The sequence below is a fragment of the Fragaria vesca genome, linkage group LG6 (genome assembly GCF_000184155.1).
Source record: "Fragaria vesca subsp. vesca linkage group LG6, FraVesHawaii_1.0, whole genome shotgun sequence".
NCBI lineage: Eukaryota > Viridiplantae > Streptophyta > Magnoliopsida > Rosales > Rosaceae > Fragaria > Fragaria vesca.
This window is the reverse complement of record NC_020496.1, coordinates 24089827-24105386: the sequence shown is the minus strand read 5'-3', so window position 1 is coordinate 24105386 and position 15560 is coordinate 24089827. Positions and strand designations below refer to the sequence as shown.

The 15560-nt window shown below is 38.8% G+C and overlaps 3 protein-coding genes across 3 annotated transcripts in view; 1 reads left to right on the top strand and 2 right to left on the bottom strand.

Annotated features, from left to right (window-relative positions):
• Positions 1 to 574: 574 nt before the first annotated feature.
• Positions 575 to 5021, top strand: LOC101292035 (PHD finger protein ALFIN-LIKE 5-like). Its single transcript, XM_004303622.1, has 5 exons — positions 575 to 769; positions 1746 to 1778; positions 2354 to 2582; positions 4257 to 4389; positions 4518 to 5021. The coding sequence occupies exons 1-5, from the start codon at positions 658 to 660 to the stop codon at positions 4791 to 4793; spliced, it is 783 nt and encodes a 260-aa protein (XP_004303670.1). The 5' UTR covers positions 575 to 657; the 3' UTR covers positions 4794 to 5021.
• Positions 5022 to 6751: 1730 nt separating this feature from the next.
• LOC101291738 (solute carrier family 25 member 44-like) lies at positions 6752 to 8105 on the bottom strand. Its single transcript, XM_004303621.1, has one exon. The coding sequence runs from the start codon at positions 7956 to 7958 to the stop codon at positions 6921 to 6923; it is 1038 nt and encodes a 345-aa protein (XP_004303669.1). The 5' UTR covers positions 7959 to 8105; the 3' UTR covers positions 6752 to 6920.
• A 427-nt stretch (positions 8106 to 8532) lies between these two features.
• The window catches only part of LOC101305499 (midasin-like), a 31170-nt gene continuing 24142 nt past the window's right edge, over positions 8533 to 15560 (bottom strand). Inside the window, 17 exon segments of the mRNA XM_004305688.1 lie at positions 8533 to 8837; positions 8917 to 9042; positions 9157 to 9285; positions 9375 to 9554; positions 9636 to 9917; positions 10005 to 11714; positions 11808 to 12011; positions 12425 to 12571; positions 12654 to 12950; positions 13066 to 13275; positions 13360 to 13518; positions 13601 to 13810; positions 13911 to 14117; positions 14212 to 14387; positions 14501 to 14580; positions 14690 to 14853; positions 15255 to 15453. Coding sequence (XP_004305736.1) covers positions 8805 to 8837; positions 8917 to 9042; positions 9157 to 9285; positions 9375 to 9554; positions 9636 to 9917; positions 10005 to 11714; positions 11808 to 12011; positions 12425 to 12571; positions 12654 to 12950; positions 13066 to 13275; positions 13360 to 13518; positions 13601 to 13810; positions 13911 to 14117; positions 14212 to 14387; positions 14501 to 14580; positions 14690 to 14853; positions 15255 to 15453 — 4513 coding nt within the window. The 3' untranslated portion in view covers positions 8533 to 8804.

Below are 15560 nucleotides of genomic sequence, written 5' to 3'. Positions count from 1 at the left end.
ATCTCTACTGACACCCCCTGCACCCTTATCACCAATACTAGTTCTCGAACCATCAATATTAAGCTTTTGGAAACCAGTAGCAGACCTGATCCAATAGAGCATTTCAATATGACTGTTACGCACACAACAATTTTTAGCTGTAGCCCTAGTTCGTTCCTCAACATGAGCAAAAATAACTTCAGGAGGATTATAGGGTAACGGAAAATTAGACTCAAAAATCCCTTTGCATCTCCATTTCCATAAGAACCAACAGAAGAAGATGAAGAAGATATTCCAATTCAGACCTCTCTCATGTACACACCCTTTTGAGAAAGCAATAGAATCCAATCTTTCCAGCACATATCAAAACAATTCCAAACCTTCTTAGAATTAGGAGGGAGACTATGTCTTTAGATGCGGTCCAAATAAATTACAGGAATTATAATAATAACCTAAAAATAGAGAAAGGGTAAATGTGGAAAAACGAAGGAAGAAAAGTCTGAATCCGTATAGCAAAAGAAGCAGGTTTGAAGTCGAAGGGTAACAAAAATCACATATCAAAGTATGACCTTTCTCATATAACTTGGCTCCCTCTCTCTCTCTGACTCCAACTTGTTATTGACTTGGTTTTCTGAGCGCACTCACTAACTGAACCACAGAGAAGAGAAGAAAAGAGAGATGGCTATGAACGGAGCCGGCGCCGGAGCAGCCTACAATGCCCGAACCGTTGAAGAGGTTTTCAGAGATTTCAAGGGCCGCAGAACTGGCTTGATCAAAGCCCTCACTACTGGTCTCTCCTTCTCTTCAATTTCTGCTCAATTTGCTTCTTCTTTGCCTTTTCACAACACCCAGAAACCCAATTCGTGATTTTGATTCTGGGTCTAGTTTTTTTGTTGATTTCAATTTTGAATTTTGAAACTTTGAAAATTGCCCTATTTTTGAACTGGGTCTGAGCTTCTTTTGAATTTGGTTTTAGAGATGGCCCAGGAAGTAAAACTATGCAGAATTACGAGTTTTAGGGTAAAGTTTTGTTTTTTGGTTCGAAATAATGTGGCTTTGTTTCATTGAGGTGTGGTTCTAGAGTTGCTGGGAAATAAGTCTTTGTTGCATTTTGGAATTGGGATTTCGCTTTTTTGGTTTTTTGCGTTCTGTATATGAAGAAAGGGATAGAGGGTGTTGGTGAATTGAGTTGATTTGGGATTAAAGTTCTGAGCTTTGCGTTCATTTGGTGCCTTTTGTTTTGGTTTGTGAGTTTATTGAGGAACACAGTATGAACAAAATTGATCTTGGAATCGTACATCGTGTTGTAGCTTCATTGTTAGTTTTCAGGGAGTTTCTTAAGAAGAGTGGCCAGAAGGATACTATATTTATCCTCCAACCTATATGGAGGATGTCATGTCTTTGTAGGTTTAGACTTAATGTTTCTTGAGTCCCTTATAAGACTAACTGGTGAATTCTTTTGAAAAGAAAAATAACCTGTATTGGGATCATTGGATGTGAAGAAAACATGAAAAACAAGTGTAAAGAAGTACATTTTTAATACTTATCATGGGTGATTAGAGCTGTGACAGAAAATGATACTGCGTTATGACTGTGTTTTCTTCTTTGTGACTGTGTTGTTATCATAATGAGTCATTTTAGTTTACTCAAGGTATTTCTGAAAAATTTGTTGGAGCTTTAGTTGTTCACAGTAAGAACTGATTTCTGGTTTTGTTTCGGTTTTGAGTGATTTATACGCTGTTACATTTTTTTTTTATATATCGCAGATGCTGAAGAATTCCATCAGCAGTGTGATCCGGGTAATTATTTCTCTCTGTGTGCTATTGAAATGCTTTTGAAATTTGGCACGTAGTTGTAGAATAGTGCGTTATATAAATTGTTCCTTTGTTCTTGGGGCTGTAAATGAGAGCCTGCAACAAATATGATCATCTTTGATTTCTGTTTGCAATTGTGCATATAAATGAGCATGTTTAAGATTCTTGTGATTTCACATAAAAAAAAGGGACAGTTAAAGTCCTTTCCATTGCTTGACCTTTTATTGTCTAATATTTCTCTTTTTGAAATTCTTGTTGACTGGTATTGAATATATTGAAGTACGATAAAATTGAAATCAGCTATGTCGTTGCTACTTATATAATGTTTGTGCTGTTCCTTACCCCCTCTGCATGAGTGATTAGTCCTTCTTATACAATTTTTTGACTAATTATATACCTCAACACACACATTCACCAGGTCTTATAAGTCTTTGAATTGCTTTCTGAACATTGAGATCAGGCTAGTAACAAGAAAAGCTGTAGAATTTTCCAATCAGTTGTCATTTGTTGGTTGCGACTTCTTTTTTGTGCTATGTTTTTGAGTCCTTTCTTGTTTACAGAGAAGGAGAATCTTTCCTTGTATGCATTCCCTAATGAGCATTGGGAAGTCAACTTACCTGCTGAAGAAGTGCCTCCTGAGATTCCAGAGCCTGCTCTAGGTATCAACTTTGCAAGAGATGGTATGGCAGAAAAGGACTGGTTAGCTTTGGTTGCTGTTCATAGTGATGCATGGCTACTTTCTGTTGCCTTCTATTTTGGATCCAGATTTGGATTCGATAAGCATGATAGGTGAGTCCACCAACAACGTAGAGTTTCTTTTTTAGTTGAAGCTGTTCAAATTTACATTCTTCTGTACAGAACCAATGTTTTTTGCTTGATACTATGTTTTCATTGCGTTTTCTTATTGTAGAATCTACAGGTATACTGAAATATATTACAGCTTCTTGCTCAGAAAAAGAAATATATACCAGCTTCTAGCTATATTTTGTTTTCTGGGTTTTCCCCCTTATTTGAAAAGAGAAATGTTAAATACACCCCCATTTCAAGTAATTACACCCCTATTATTTTCTAATTCAAATAATATTTTATCAGTATGTTAAATGACCAGGAAAATACATATATTATTAGAAAAATGCATGAATCGTACCTAGACATCTTATTTTCTACGTCTTTTTTTTCTATTAAATGTTAAAGTTTTTTTTTTTTTTGTCCAATTGATTGATGTCGTATTGGAGTGGGGATCAATGCATTAAAAAACGCGCCTCATGCGCGCCTTGAGGCCTAAAAGGCGTGAGGCGTAGGAGAAAGTGAGTGTGTTTTTCTACCAAAGTGTAGAGGCGTCCGAGGCGTTGATCAAGGCACCAAAGGCGCTAAAAACGGGTATGAAGGTGTTAAAAGCCAACACCTAGAAATTTTTTGGTTTATTTTTTTTCATGAAAAACTAAAAAACGCAGAAGTTCCTCTTCAAATTGAGAAGCATACTTATCTGTATTCTAGTCCTCTGTAGAGCTTCATTCTCAATTTAGAAGATGGTAAGTGTAGAAAGAGATATTTTCTCCTTCTGTCTGTGCGTGGCTGGATTTACTTGTACAAACAATGTCGTACTGCTGCTTATGTGAGAGAGGAGTCAAGGAGATGATAGATAGATAGAACTGTAAATAAGGTAGTTTAACTAAGAATAGAATTCATTCAATTCACGTTTGAAAGATAAAGTTAACCTTTCCTGTAAGGAATCAATCTCTTCAATTAAGGAATAAATAAGGAATAATTGAGTAATTGTTCATAGTGTCAGTTTTTTGTTTAATGATTACGAGTAGTTTTAGGATTTTGAGTCTAACTAAATAATTATGCAATCAATTTCCATTTAAAAAAGTTATGTTGCAAGGCTTATGCAGTTATGCCTTATGCCTTATTGAGGCTCTTTCAAAATTGTCTCGGCTACGCCTTAGCCTTTTAAAACATTGGTTGGAATACAAAGTACTCTATTTGATTGTAGGTTGGACGATGATAGACCAAAATTTCTAGCAGAAATAGAGAAATTAATTTAAAAGAGGAATTACAAAACATTACTATACTTTTATATAATAATCATATTAGATAATAGAATATTTCATGGTTTTAGATATGTAAGTCTGTACTTTGGGATGTGTATTTAGTAAAATATTTAAATGAAAAATTAAATAGCTGGTTGTATCACTATCATGGAGGGAGTGTTTATTAAGAATTTGGGTGTGTAACTGTGTATTTAAAATTTCTCATTTCAAAAATAAAAGAAAAAGAACAACGCAACAAGGGAATTTGTTTCTATGACTTTTTAATATGATATGTGTAGTTCAGTCAGAAGGTAAAGAATATTTTATGTTTCATTACCTTCTCTTTTTGTGAGATTGACAACTAAACTGAAATACATGCTTCTCTTTATGTTTTGGCTTCTGTTTAACATATTGCTGTGGTGTGTTGCAGGAAGAAACTTTTTGGCATGATAAATGAACTTCCAACAATATTTGAAGTTGTGACTGGTGTTGCAAAGAAGGAAGTAAAGGATAAGCCATCGTCAAACCATGGTAGCAACAAATCCAAGTTAAACTCCAAAGCGGTAAAATAACTTTTCTGTGCATACTTGTTAGCACTCATGCAGACTTAGAGGGAAGCTCAGTCTAATTATCCCTTCTTGATAAACTGACATGCTTAGTTTTCTTTTCTGTTGGTGACAAAAAAAAACAGAGAGGATCAGAATCTCAAGCAAGACATTTGGAAGTGATGCCAGCAAAAGATGAAGATGAGGGGTTGGACGAAGATGAGGAAGACGAACATGAAGAAGAGACGTGTGGAGCTTGTGGCCGAGGTGGGCCATCTTCATTAGATGAACCCTGGATTTTATGTGATTTCTGTGAGACGTGGTTCCACATGAAGTGTGTGAAGGTGACCCCTGCAAAAGCAAAACAGATTAAGCAGTACAAATGTCCTTCATGCAGCAACAAGAGGGCTCGTGGAATGTAGTTTTCTTCTGATGGCTTTTTTATTGTCCTAAACATACTTTCAGAACACATTAGTGATAGCTTGTTTATTATTTATAAAAACGTTGTTTGATGTTTCTATGTAATTCTTAGCATTCTAGTACTGCAGTACATTGCTAAATTCATAAGTAGTAATATCGATGATTATCTCGATAAAGACTTCATGTCCTTGGCCATGGTTCACATGATATCTAGTATCTATATTAAGACATTTAGAGCTTGAGATTTCTGGTGTGTTACAGTTACGACAGGGAGTTTTGGCTCGAGTCAAGTCAAAATTGTAGCATAGGTTCCGAGGTCTGTATAAAACATTTGAAACATGCGCCAATCAAATGTCTAAACATGCGCCAATGTCAAATCCCTCTTTATCAGGAAGGATTATAATCAGGAATTGTATATGAAAATGCTGACAATCTGTCATTCTGTTGGCAACTATGGAAAGCCAGAAATGACAAATCTTTCAGGAATATATATAGCCACCCAAGCTCTATATATTATGGCTGCTGCTGCTGCTACAGTTTTGAAGAATTATACATACGTACTACAACAAAGAAAGCTCCAGTGGTGCTCAGCAAAACAACCTCGGCGGCTTGCGGTTTTGTCACAAGGAACACAGAAGGTAACACCGTTGCAGCTGTTTCTAGGAATATTGGAAAAGCTGCGAAGCTACAGCTTTAAATAAGAGATAGCTTGTTGTTTGCCTGGAAAAAAGGAATTAAACGCTTACTTCCACAAGTTGGAAGGAGACTCGAAGCTTGTCATTGATGCAGTCAACAACAAATCTAACGTGCCTCGGAAGATTGCTCAAGTGATTGATTGAAGATATCAAAAGTCTGGCAAAACTTCAAAGAAATATCTTTCAACCATGTCTACAGAGAAGCCAACTTCACTGCCGATGCGTATGTAAACCTGTGACACAACCACAATGGCGAGAAAGTCTGGAATCACCACCACCCAAGTGTTTTGCTTAGTTTTATAGACCAGGAGTACGATGTACTAGAGGCTCCTATATTAAGCTAATACATCTTTTCTTATGAAAAATGTCTAAACAATAATCTGTTACACAAATTCTTTAGGGATTCTTCTACGTGACGGTAGGTCTGAACAAAATTTAAAATGTAAAAGAAAATGTGAAATAATTAATGAGACATTTTTATACATTTCTATGGCTTTATTCTCTCCGCCAAAACTTCAATTAAAGGCAAATAGCCTTGTATTTCCTTATGCAAAGATAAAAATAACAGTTTATATCCAAACACCCTAAGATCATAAACAATGCAACTATGTATAGTTCATTGTGGATAACAAATAGTTAGTAAGGTGACAATAACTGTATCGACACACTCAGGATTCGGCATGTAGATTAACACTTCGGCGTAACAAAATTAGATTTTTTATAACTGTGAATCCAGCACATGGACCACATAATCATACAAATCGTGATGGCAAGTTGGTCAGATTGGAATAGATTCCTTAATAAACAAGTTATGAGACAGAACTACGGATCAGACTAATAGACTGCAGAATATATCAGTTTGTTGTTTATATGATTGCAGAGTATAAACCAACAAACTAGTAAAGTTGGACCCCTGATTAATTGAAAGTTAGGTAGAGTCCCCACCATTTAATCTAGACTTATCCACAAAGGAAGCCACATCAATACAGATTAATCTAGAATCAATTTAGAATTTCACTCTACTAAGTGGATGTGGTTGACACGAGTTCTAAGATAGAACCAATGGACATGTTACTAGCAGTAGCACTTGAGTTCAGCTACTTCAGCACCTTGATAGAATGATCAATAAAAATAAAAAAACCATGAAATACTCAGAAACATTGAATCACAAAATGTTAAGTAATTGAGCTTTCTTTCTTATTTGCTAACCCAGAAGTTCTAGTTCTGTATAAGATCCATTAAGATTTAACAGCAATTAGGGTATTACATAACTTGCATTGTATTACAATTGATGATCAACAACCTGTGCAGGTTCAGAGATACAAAAAAAGACAACTTCTTGATTGCAAGAACAGAAAACAACAATGACAACATTAAGATACAAAATATGCAGGATTAGACCAAAGATGAAGGCATCTTAGTCTCTATAGTTCATCAGGTCAAAACCTCTTGATTCTTGGTGGACATCCGTTTGATTAACTCATAGGTGGTGATCATGGTGGTTGCAGAGAGCGACATGGAAGCCCACCTTGGCCCCAAACCTCTGTAACAAGCCATCCACCCGCCTTCTTTAACCAAATTCCGAGCAGTCTGCACAATGGTTGGTCCTCGCCGCCCATTGTCATCCCCATCCAGAACTTGCAGCCTTGTCTTGACCGTGTCGAGTGGCGTTGTGATCAAAGCTGACACACTCGCCGCCATGCCTGCACTCGCTCCCTGAACTGCCATTATTGTCTTCGAATCAGGCCTATACGTGTTAACCCCATTCTCATCTATCTTGCCACAATAACTCCCAATTCCACTCCACAGCATCCTCTGCGCCACAGAGTACGATGCCCACCACACCGCATTGGATGGTGCATATGTCAAAACCGAAATCCCAAACCCTCTATACAACCCCCTCGGCCCATCAGTGTGCAGAATCTTCCTAAACGCATCATATCCATTAGCATATTTACAAGCAGACGCTTTCGGGAACTTGGCATCCGGATCCACCCGGCCTTGCACCATCAGCCTCTGACTCACAACATCAACCGGAGTCCACACCAGCTGCGCAGCCATCGCAGAAGTCAGCCCTCCAACCGCATTGGCAATGGCGGCAGCAGATGAATCTGAAAACCCTAACCTAACCGTGGCATTGCCCACATTACTCTTGGTGATCTCAAGCGCCGCCATGTAGAGCGCCCGGGCAGGAATTGTCCCCATCAAAGAGGTCCCAAATCCTCTGTACAATGCCCGGAAACCTTCATGCCTGACGATCGAAAACGCCGTTTTGATACACGAGAGTTGCGATAGAGCTACTTGCTGCCGTGTTTTCAAAACCACCACAGGGTATAGAGACGCCGACACGCCGGAAAACATCACCGCTCCAAGGACAAAGAACTTTGATTTATCAAGCATTTCCCAGTCGACTTCGGCCGGGATATGAAACTCCTTCTTCGCCGATTCATTCTCCGCCGCTCTCAAATTCATCTTAACCACAATTTTTGACACAAAACTATCAAATCTCAATCAATTCACTGATCTTGATCCAAATTCAATGAATCTCTGTCAATTTACACCCTAACTGTACAAATTTTTTTACAAGAAACAAAAAATCGAAACGAATCTAATAATCGGCGCTGTACAAGCCTTTGAAATATGATACAAGATTATGATTGAATCACATAATCAACGAAACGGCGTCGGCTTTTTCCTCCTGTGGAACCAGGTCTTGGATCGGAAAACAAGGGCGTCTAACATTGTGGGGCGCAGCCGAAGAACCTTACCGGAAAAGAGGTCATCGGAAACCGGAGACCTCGCCGGAAGAGAAAGCTAAGGTTCCAAAGTAGATGAAACGGAGAAGAGAGAAGAGATTAAAAGGGGGAGGGAGGGAGAGAGAGAGAGAGAGGTGGGTGACCGGACTTAATTTTAGGCAAGGAAACGGGAAATTTAGTGGTGAGAGCGCGAAGGAAGAGGAACTGACACGTGTCGGTCTCAGATGGCTCGTTTAGGGTTTTCCGGGACGCCAGGTGGACATGTGTGACGTGTAAGATCTTATCCAATTCAACAAAATAAAATATATTTTATAAATATAAAAGACATTCGTGTGGGCTGAGAAAGGTGGTGTAGGGAGGTAAAACTGTAAAAGAATGTAGTAAAACGGGAGGAAGACAAGACTAGTGCTAATATTCATTGATGATAAGATGGTAAATGATATAGTTTCCTGTACAAGTATTTCTTTGGTAGGTGTTTCACATACACCAAGGTATCATCATCTACTATACAAAATCTTCGTTTTCGTTGATTAACAAGGATCGCAGTCGCGTTGCTTGGATCTCAGTCCCTTCTCTGCTGCATGAGCTCAAACCACTGCAAAGCACAGGTAGAAGATTTCAGACAATTGGAACCACGTATGCGTGCAAAATATGCAACAGGTTTTTATGCTTACCTGTCTCAGTAAATCAGCAAGAGTCCGAGGCAGTGCTTCAATATTCCTCAATACAATGTAGTATGGGAAGGGGAAAGACTCCATGTACTTTGTAAACTTGACCTCCCCACCCTCGTAACATGTTTCCTGTAGGACAGTACAAAAGTAAATACTGGAATTACACCCACTTGACAAAACAAATTAATTTGTTTTAGAAAAATGTACAACTACGAAACTGAAAAGGAAGTATTAGATTCTTACGAGGATGTTCATGACCGAGTTCTGTGGGTTTTGTGGGTTATCAACAAGCAGAAATGCAACCATGCGGTTCTTAGCCAAGGCATCCCTAACGACAACTTTTCAACCTCTCCTGCACAGGTGAAGTTTTAACTGTGTTATAAAGAAACATTGAAAATAGAAAAAAGACGGGCCGCACTAATAGCTTGTTGGCCAGTCTAAAGAGCAAAAATGGAAGTTACCTTCTCGTGTAAATGACCATCTGCAATTATCAAAACAAGCTGTTGTAGTGGATTTCGTCCAGAGGGGAGTCTTGATCTTGCAACAGCTGTATCTAGCTTGTTGTTCACAAACTTCAACAAATCAACAACTGGTTCATCAAGAATAGTATTTTCTTGCTTGAATGAGAAACCAGAGATCATCTGCACCATCAAAAAAGTAAATTCAGGTTCATCCCCAAAAGTTACTATCAAAGATCATAAGCTGATATTAAAGGTACCGACCTTAACTCCAGCATCTCCATTAAAGGGCTGATCAAAGTCATGCAGCAACCTTATGTTGCCTTTCTTTCCAAAGCTTGCAACAGCAAGGTTGCCCATTTCCAGTTGTGACATTGCACGACAAACTGTCACCAGAGCTTCGATAGCAACATCCCCACAGCAACTCTCAGACATGCTGCGGGAATCATCAACAGCAATGACAACTTGATAATCACGTTTATTAGGGCGGGTCCGTCTCAGCCATATTTTATCTTTCTGGTACTCACTTGCTATGTAGGGAATCACCTAATAAATAAACATAATATTACACGAAAAATCAACAAAATATGCAAAAACACAAAGCCGTTCCAGAAAGGGCTATCTTTCATTTACCTTCTTCATGTTAATCCGTTTCCCAGTCTTATAATCCCCTTCAAGCTTGCTGGCCACTGTAGGTTCCATGACTAGACGCAATTGTTCAGCCAACTCTTGGGACAACCTTGTTGTGACCCTCTCATATCTACTCCAGAGAGCAGTAGCATTCTTTGTAGCTTCATCAGAAACCTCGCCAAGATCTTGCGCCTTCCCCATGTCATCGTCATCTACGGAAAGTTTACTGAGCTGATGTATGTCATCACTCAAATATGATTTCTTCATAGAAACCACATCCTCGACCATACTTTCAGGCTTATCATCATCATGATTTCGCTGAGATCCCTCACCAGGCGATTTCTCTGGACCAGAAAGATCCCTCGGATCCTCTACCTTATTTTTAAGGATCGAGTCAGAACTCCTGTTAGGGATTGTTTGAATTTGTTTCTCAATTTCCTTCACAACGGAATCATCTTTGTGTGTTGAAATACCATCTTCACTGGTCTTATTACCAGAAACATTCTTGTGAATCTGCTCTGATGTTGCAGGACCCAAAGCCTGAGCCGTCCCCTCTTCATACTCCCTAACATATCCAAACTCTTCCACATTTTCATTCTCTATATCACCCTGTGGCTCTAGATCACCCACCTCAAGATCTACAGACACACTAACTCTTTCCTCCCACTCCTTCAGTGCATCCCCAATACTACGGTAAGGATTTGGTTGACTTTTACAAACAGATGGCATTTCCTGCTTAGGCTGTTGACCTTTTGGCAGCTCACCAGCATTTCTGCCATTATTTGATGAGTCAGAGGTCATCAGATTCATCTCAGATGCATTACTGGAAGGTAAACCATTGATTGATGTGAGTTCATTATTGACTTCATTGCTAGTTGTCCAGGTTGACTCTGGTGCTACATCCCCTGCATCTGATGTCTTTGAGTCACCCTTTGGTTGGGTTGAAGATTCTGCATTAGGCTCATTACCACCGATGGAGTCAGATAATCCTGGTTCGAACGCATCTTTTCTCATTCCAGAATTCCTCTCAGTATCTTCCATATCTCCACCAGAGTCCTCCATGTCTGAGGTTGCATCTATTTCTTTTACATTTTCCTCTGCTTCTATCATGTTTTCATCGGTTGGACATTCAAGGTTGTCATCGTGCTTAATATTCTCATCATCATCATGCACTTCAGGATCATCGATGTCCATTTCTCCAGCAGAATCTGGATCCATCCCATCAGGATCATTAGGACCATCAGGATTTAATTCTGTACATTCCATATCTTTTTGTTTATCGAGGTTCCTCTCATCTCCATTCTCCACAGGGTCATCCTGGTTTCCAGTTTCACCCTCCGGTTCATCAAGTTCATCATCATCAAGCTCTCCCAGTTTATTAACAGCATCATTATCTTCCTTAGCTCTAAGCTCCCTAGAGCTAGCATCTTTATCAACAACTGAACTCCCAGGTTCATACTTCTCATCTGCTTTATTGAGATTTTCATCTTCATCCTTGTTCCCCCGTTTCTCATCAACATCTGTACCATCTTCCCCAGTCGGTCCGACTTCAGTCTCTATTTGCTCATCATCCTCATCATCTTTTGGATTTGTATCTTCTTCAGAGTCATCACTGACACTGGATTTCTCAGCGTCAAAATCCTGCTCCATCTCAATCCCTTTATCATCTTTACTTGGGGCTTGACCTGGGGCATCATTTTCGTCACTGGGCTGCTGAAAAATGAAAACCAAAAATTAATAACTTTTCAACGCAACCCACTAATATTTTAAAAAACAAAAATATCTATCAAGTGCCCAAATCAATACCTTTTCTGGTGCCCCAATCAACTGGTCTTCATTCGTAATCTGATCACTGACATCAGTCCGTCCTACACCCTCCCCCATACCTGTTCCATCTTGTTCTTGAGAAATATCACGGGTAGCATCATCCACATTGTCCTCGGGAGATATTGTGGGACCATTTGAAGATAAAGCCAGAAGATTCGCGAGTATATGAGTCGTTAGAGATACCTGTGCACAAGCGTAAATATTTAAGATAAGAAACTGAAGAACCACACAAGTACTATTTGATACAACATTAATCTCTATTATAGTTTGGACAACCATAACGTAAAACAATGAAACTAAGGCCAGCACTAGCTGGGTTGATCAACTGGCATTTAGCCGTTTAAGTGAAGCTTTTGTATGTGGGATTGCCAGTTGGTCAAAGGCATGGTTTGATATGTGTGTGTGTGTGTGTTTTGGGGGGGGCGGCAATAATAACATAACACAATGAAGATAATGGTAAACAGTGCATAATACAGTCTCCGTGAGCAGCATTATGCTGATGGGAAGGTGGCAGCCAAAGGACAAACAAGTGGCAGCATTATGCTGATCGCATTTGCGATATACTCAACATGAACATGCAGGTCAGACCAACTTACAGTTCTCCGCATAGCCAAAAGTTCTTTTAACAAAGCATGGCCAAAATCCAAGATAATGTCCAAACACAGACGTAGCTGCTTAAAATCAGCATCAACTCGGACAAGTAGACTGCTAGATTCACCACCCCTGTGATTCACCAACTTTTCCTGTAGATAGCACATAAGATGATTTATTGGATACTCATCAAGAGGTAACAAATAAACAAAACGTAGATGTGATAGAACTCACCGCAGAAAAAATTGTTCTTAGAAGCTTGTTACATAATTGGTCCAAGCTCATATTTTCAACAAATATGTCAAATATTTCTTCCCAGGACGTAATTTGCCCCAAAGACTTGTCCAGATGAACCTGCCCATTACATGATGAACCCAATTTCTGCATTGCTCCCACAATATGTTCGAATGTACTTCTTAGGGTTTGCTGATATGCAGCATCTTTCTCACGGTAATCATGCATATCATGTTCACTGATTGAATCCTTTTTCTTGTCCATCGCTGAATGAAATACACGTTCCAACAATTTCACCTGAAAAACAATAAATGTAACAATGTTGAGTACCAAATCTGATCTAAAAGTTTCATTTGTCATACCAACAATATTAGATAAGATCATCTTAGAGTAAGGACAAACTCAGAAATACCTTCTCACATATTTCCAAAAGATGATGGAGCAAAATATCTTTAACAGAGCTTTTTACATCTTGGACATGGCAAGCAAGAAGATGAGCCTCAAACTGCCTAATAACCTCAAAATTTTGAATGACCAATTTTTCCATCTGCTTTGAAATAATGATGGATTGTGAAGGTCGAATTGTTCTCTCTGGGCCAAGAAGATAATTGTCCAAGGATTCCTGTTATGTTGTGCAAGGAATTCGTGAGAAAGCTACCACATTTTCAGTAAAAGTCTAGAACACACAGGGAACAGAAACACAAACCTTGGACTTTTGGAGCGCTGGAATAAACTTCTCCACAGAAGCAACAAACTCATTCACTTCATTCTTGATAGTATGACATGTGTTTAAATGGGTATTCTCAAGTATCTTGAGCAACAAAACCTCATCTTGGGTCATGTCATACAGACTATCAAACAGTTGCTGTAACAAGATATACATTTTGAGTAACGTCAAAACAAATCAAATAAATGGATAGTTAAATCCCAATAAGTTAAGGAACTACCTTCTGCTGCCACATACATCTCAACGTGGCATGTTGATTTTGACCAATAGAGCACTTGCTACCATTTCCATCATCAAAAGCAATACAATTTTCAAAAGTAGAAATACATTCCTTCAAACGCCTTAAATTCTCTGTAAACTTATTAGCAGCTCGGTGTTGATCTTGTTGTATTTTGATGAACTGTTGCAGATAAGGGTCTGGCATACCAACCTGCATAGTGTCAAATATTAACAAAATGTTGCGGATGTATATTTACAAAGACTGGGGAGAAGAACATCAAGCCTCCTTTTGAAAGCTGGTGCATATTTACCTGTTGTTGAGTGAAAAGAACAGATTCTACACTGGTGAAATAGTATGTGTTGGCCATCCTCCATTCTGTAACTAAATTCTGATGGGAAGAACGTTGGAAGTTGCTTGGAAGAAGTGTATCAGAATGATGGGGCAGTCTACTCTGCATTAGCAGCAAATGCTGACCATCGGATGATGGTTCAACAAACCACCAAGAATTAACTTCATCCTATCAAATGCAAACAGTAAAGCCAATTAGCGTAAAGAATGAGATGAAGTCTCCTCCAGACAAACAAATAAACATTACCATATAACATTCATACCTCAGTAAATACATCTCTAGATAAACCACTGGTTTTTAATAGATTTAGAAGGTCAGAAAAACTTCGCGCCTTCTTTTGACTCTTGTTTGCATCCTTCCACAACTCACAACAATCCATTGCCTTCCTAATTATTCTTTGAAGTGTGTCCCACACAGCACTCCATTGATTTGGGATTCCTGTAACCACTGAGCAGATTTCTGAGTTACTATGACCTTAAATCTAACTACATTATATATGCAACAATGAAAAGAGAAAGAAAAAAAATAGAAAACAAAATAATTAGCAGCACCTTCAGATTCTGTATGTCCAAACTCAATTAAGGTACCGCACTGTAATTTGTGCAGGGCAGCATCTGCTTTCTTGACCCAACTAGTATACCACATACACCTATTACAAAGTAATCATGCTAAAACTTTAGACGACTGGTTGCATTTTGAAATGAAGCATAGGCAATAATCAAATAAGAAACAAGAATTACCTGTCTTCATCATTGATAACAGTCCAATCAAAAGCAGGATCCATCAACTTAATCTTTTTGTTCACATTATCAATGACGGAACTCTGACCTGGATGAGAACAAGTTTCAGTTCCTTTAGCACCATCTTGCTCAAGGAAGACAATAACAGGTTGTTCCAGCAGAACCTATATGGGCATCAAGATACATGATTAGTATTGCTCCTTCCAATAATGTGTGAAACTGTGAAAGCACTTGACTAGGGAGTCTTGTCACCTTCACAAGTTAGCAAGTGAATAAACCACGATGAGACAACAGAATATATCAGACTACTTTACGCCATAAATGGATAAAAAAACACTTCCAATATTAGAATTTCTGCATCGTTAACTCTTACATTACTTCCCATGTAAAATATGTGATTAGCAAAATCCAATCAAAATCATTTTTATGGGGACAAATCATCAAGTTACTAGTTTAGGTTTGAGGACCACCGCCGGTTGAATCACTAATCAAGTATTTTGCATTGTATGTAAAATGATTTCAAGCACATATTAGAAATGAAACAAGATAGTTCATGTGTACTTACTGCGTACTCCTGTATAATCTTCCTGAGCTTCTGCCTTTTTGCTTTGCAGGTATCAATGGACATCAGATTGGCACGTTTCTTCTCAATAACGTTCCTGGTGTCCTGAGAACTCTCATGAAGCTCCCAGTGGTATGGCTTGAGAAGATCTTTAAGTTTCTTCTCAATTACACTTCTACCAGATTCTATGTGTGCAAGAATTCTAAAACAAAAAGATTCTATATCAATGTCCCTGTGAGCAAGAGAGAGAGAGAGAGGAGAGAGGAGGGAGAGGAGGGAGGAGGGAGGAGGGGGGGAGGGGGGGGGGGG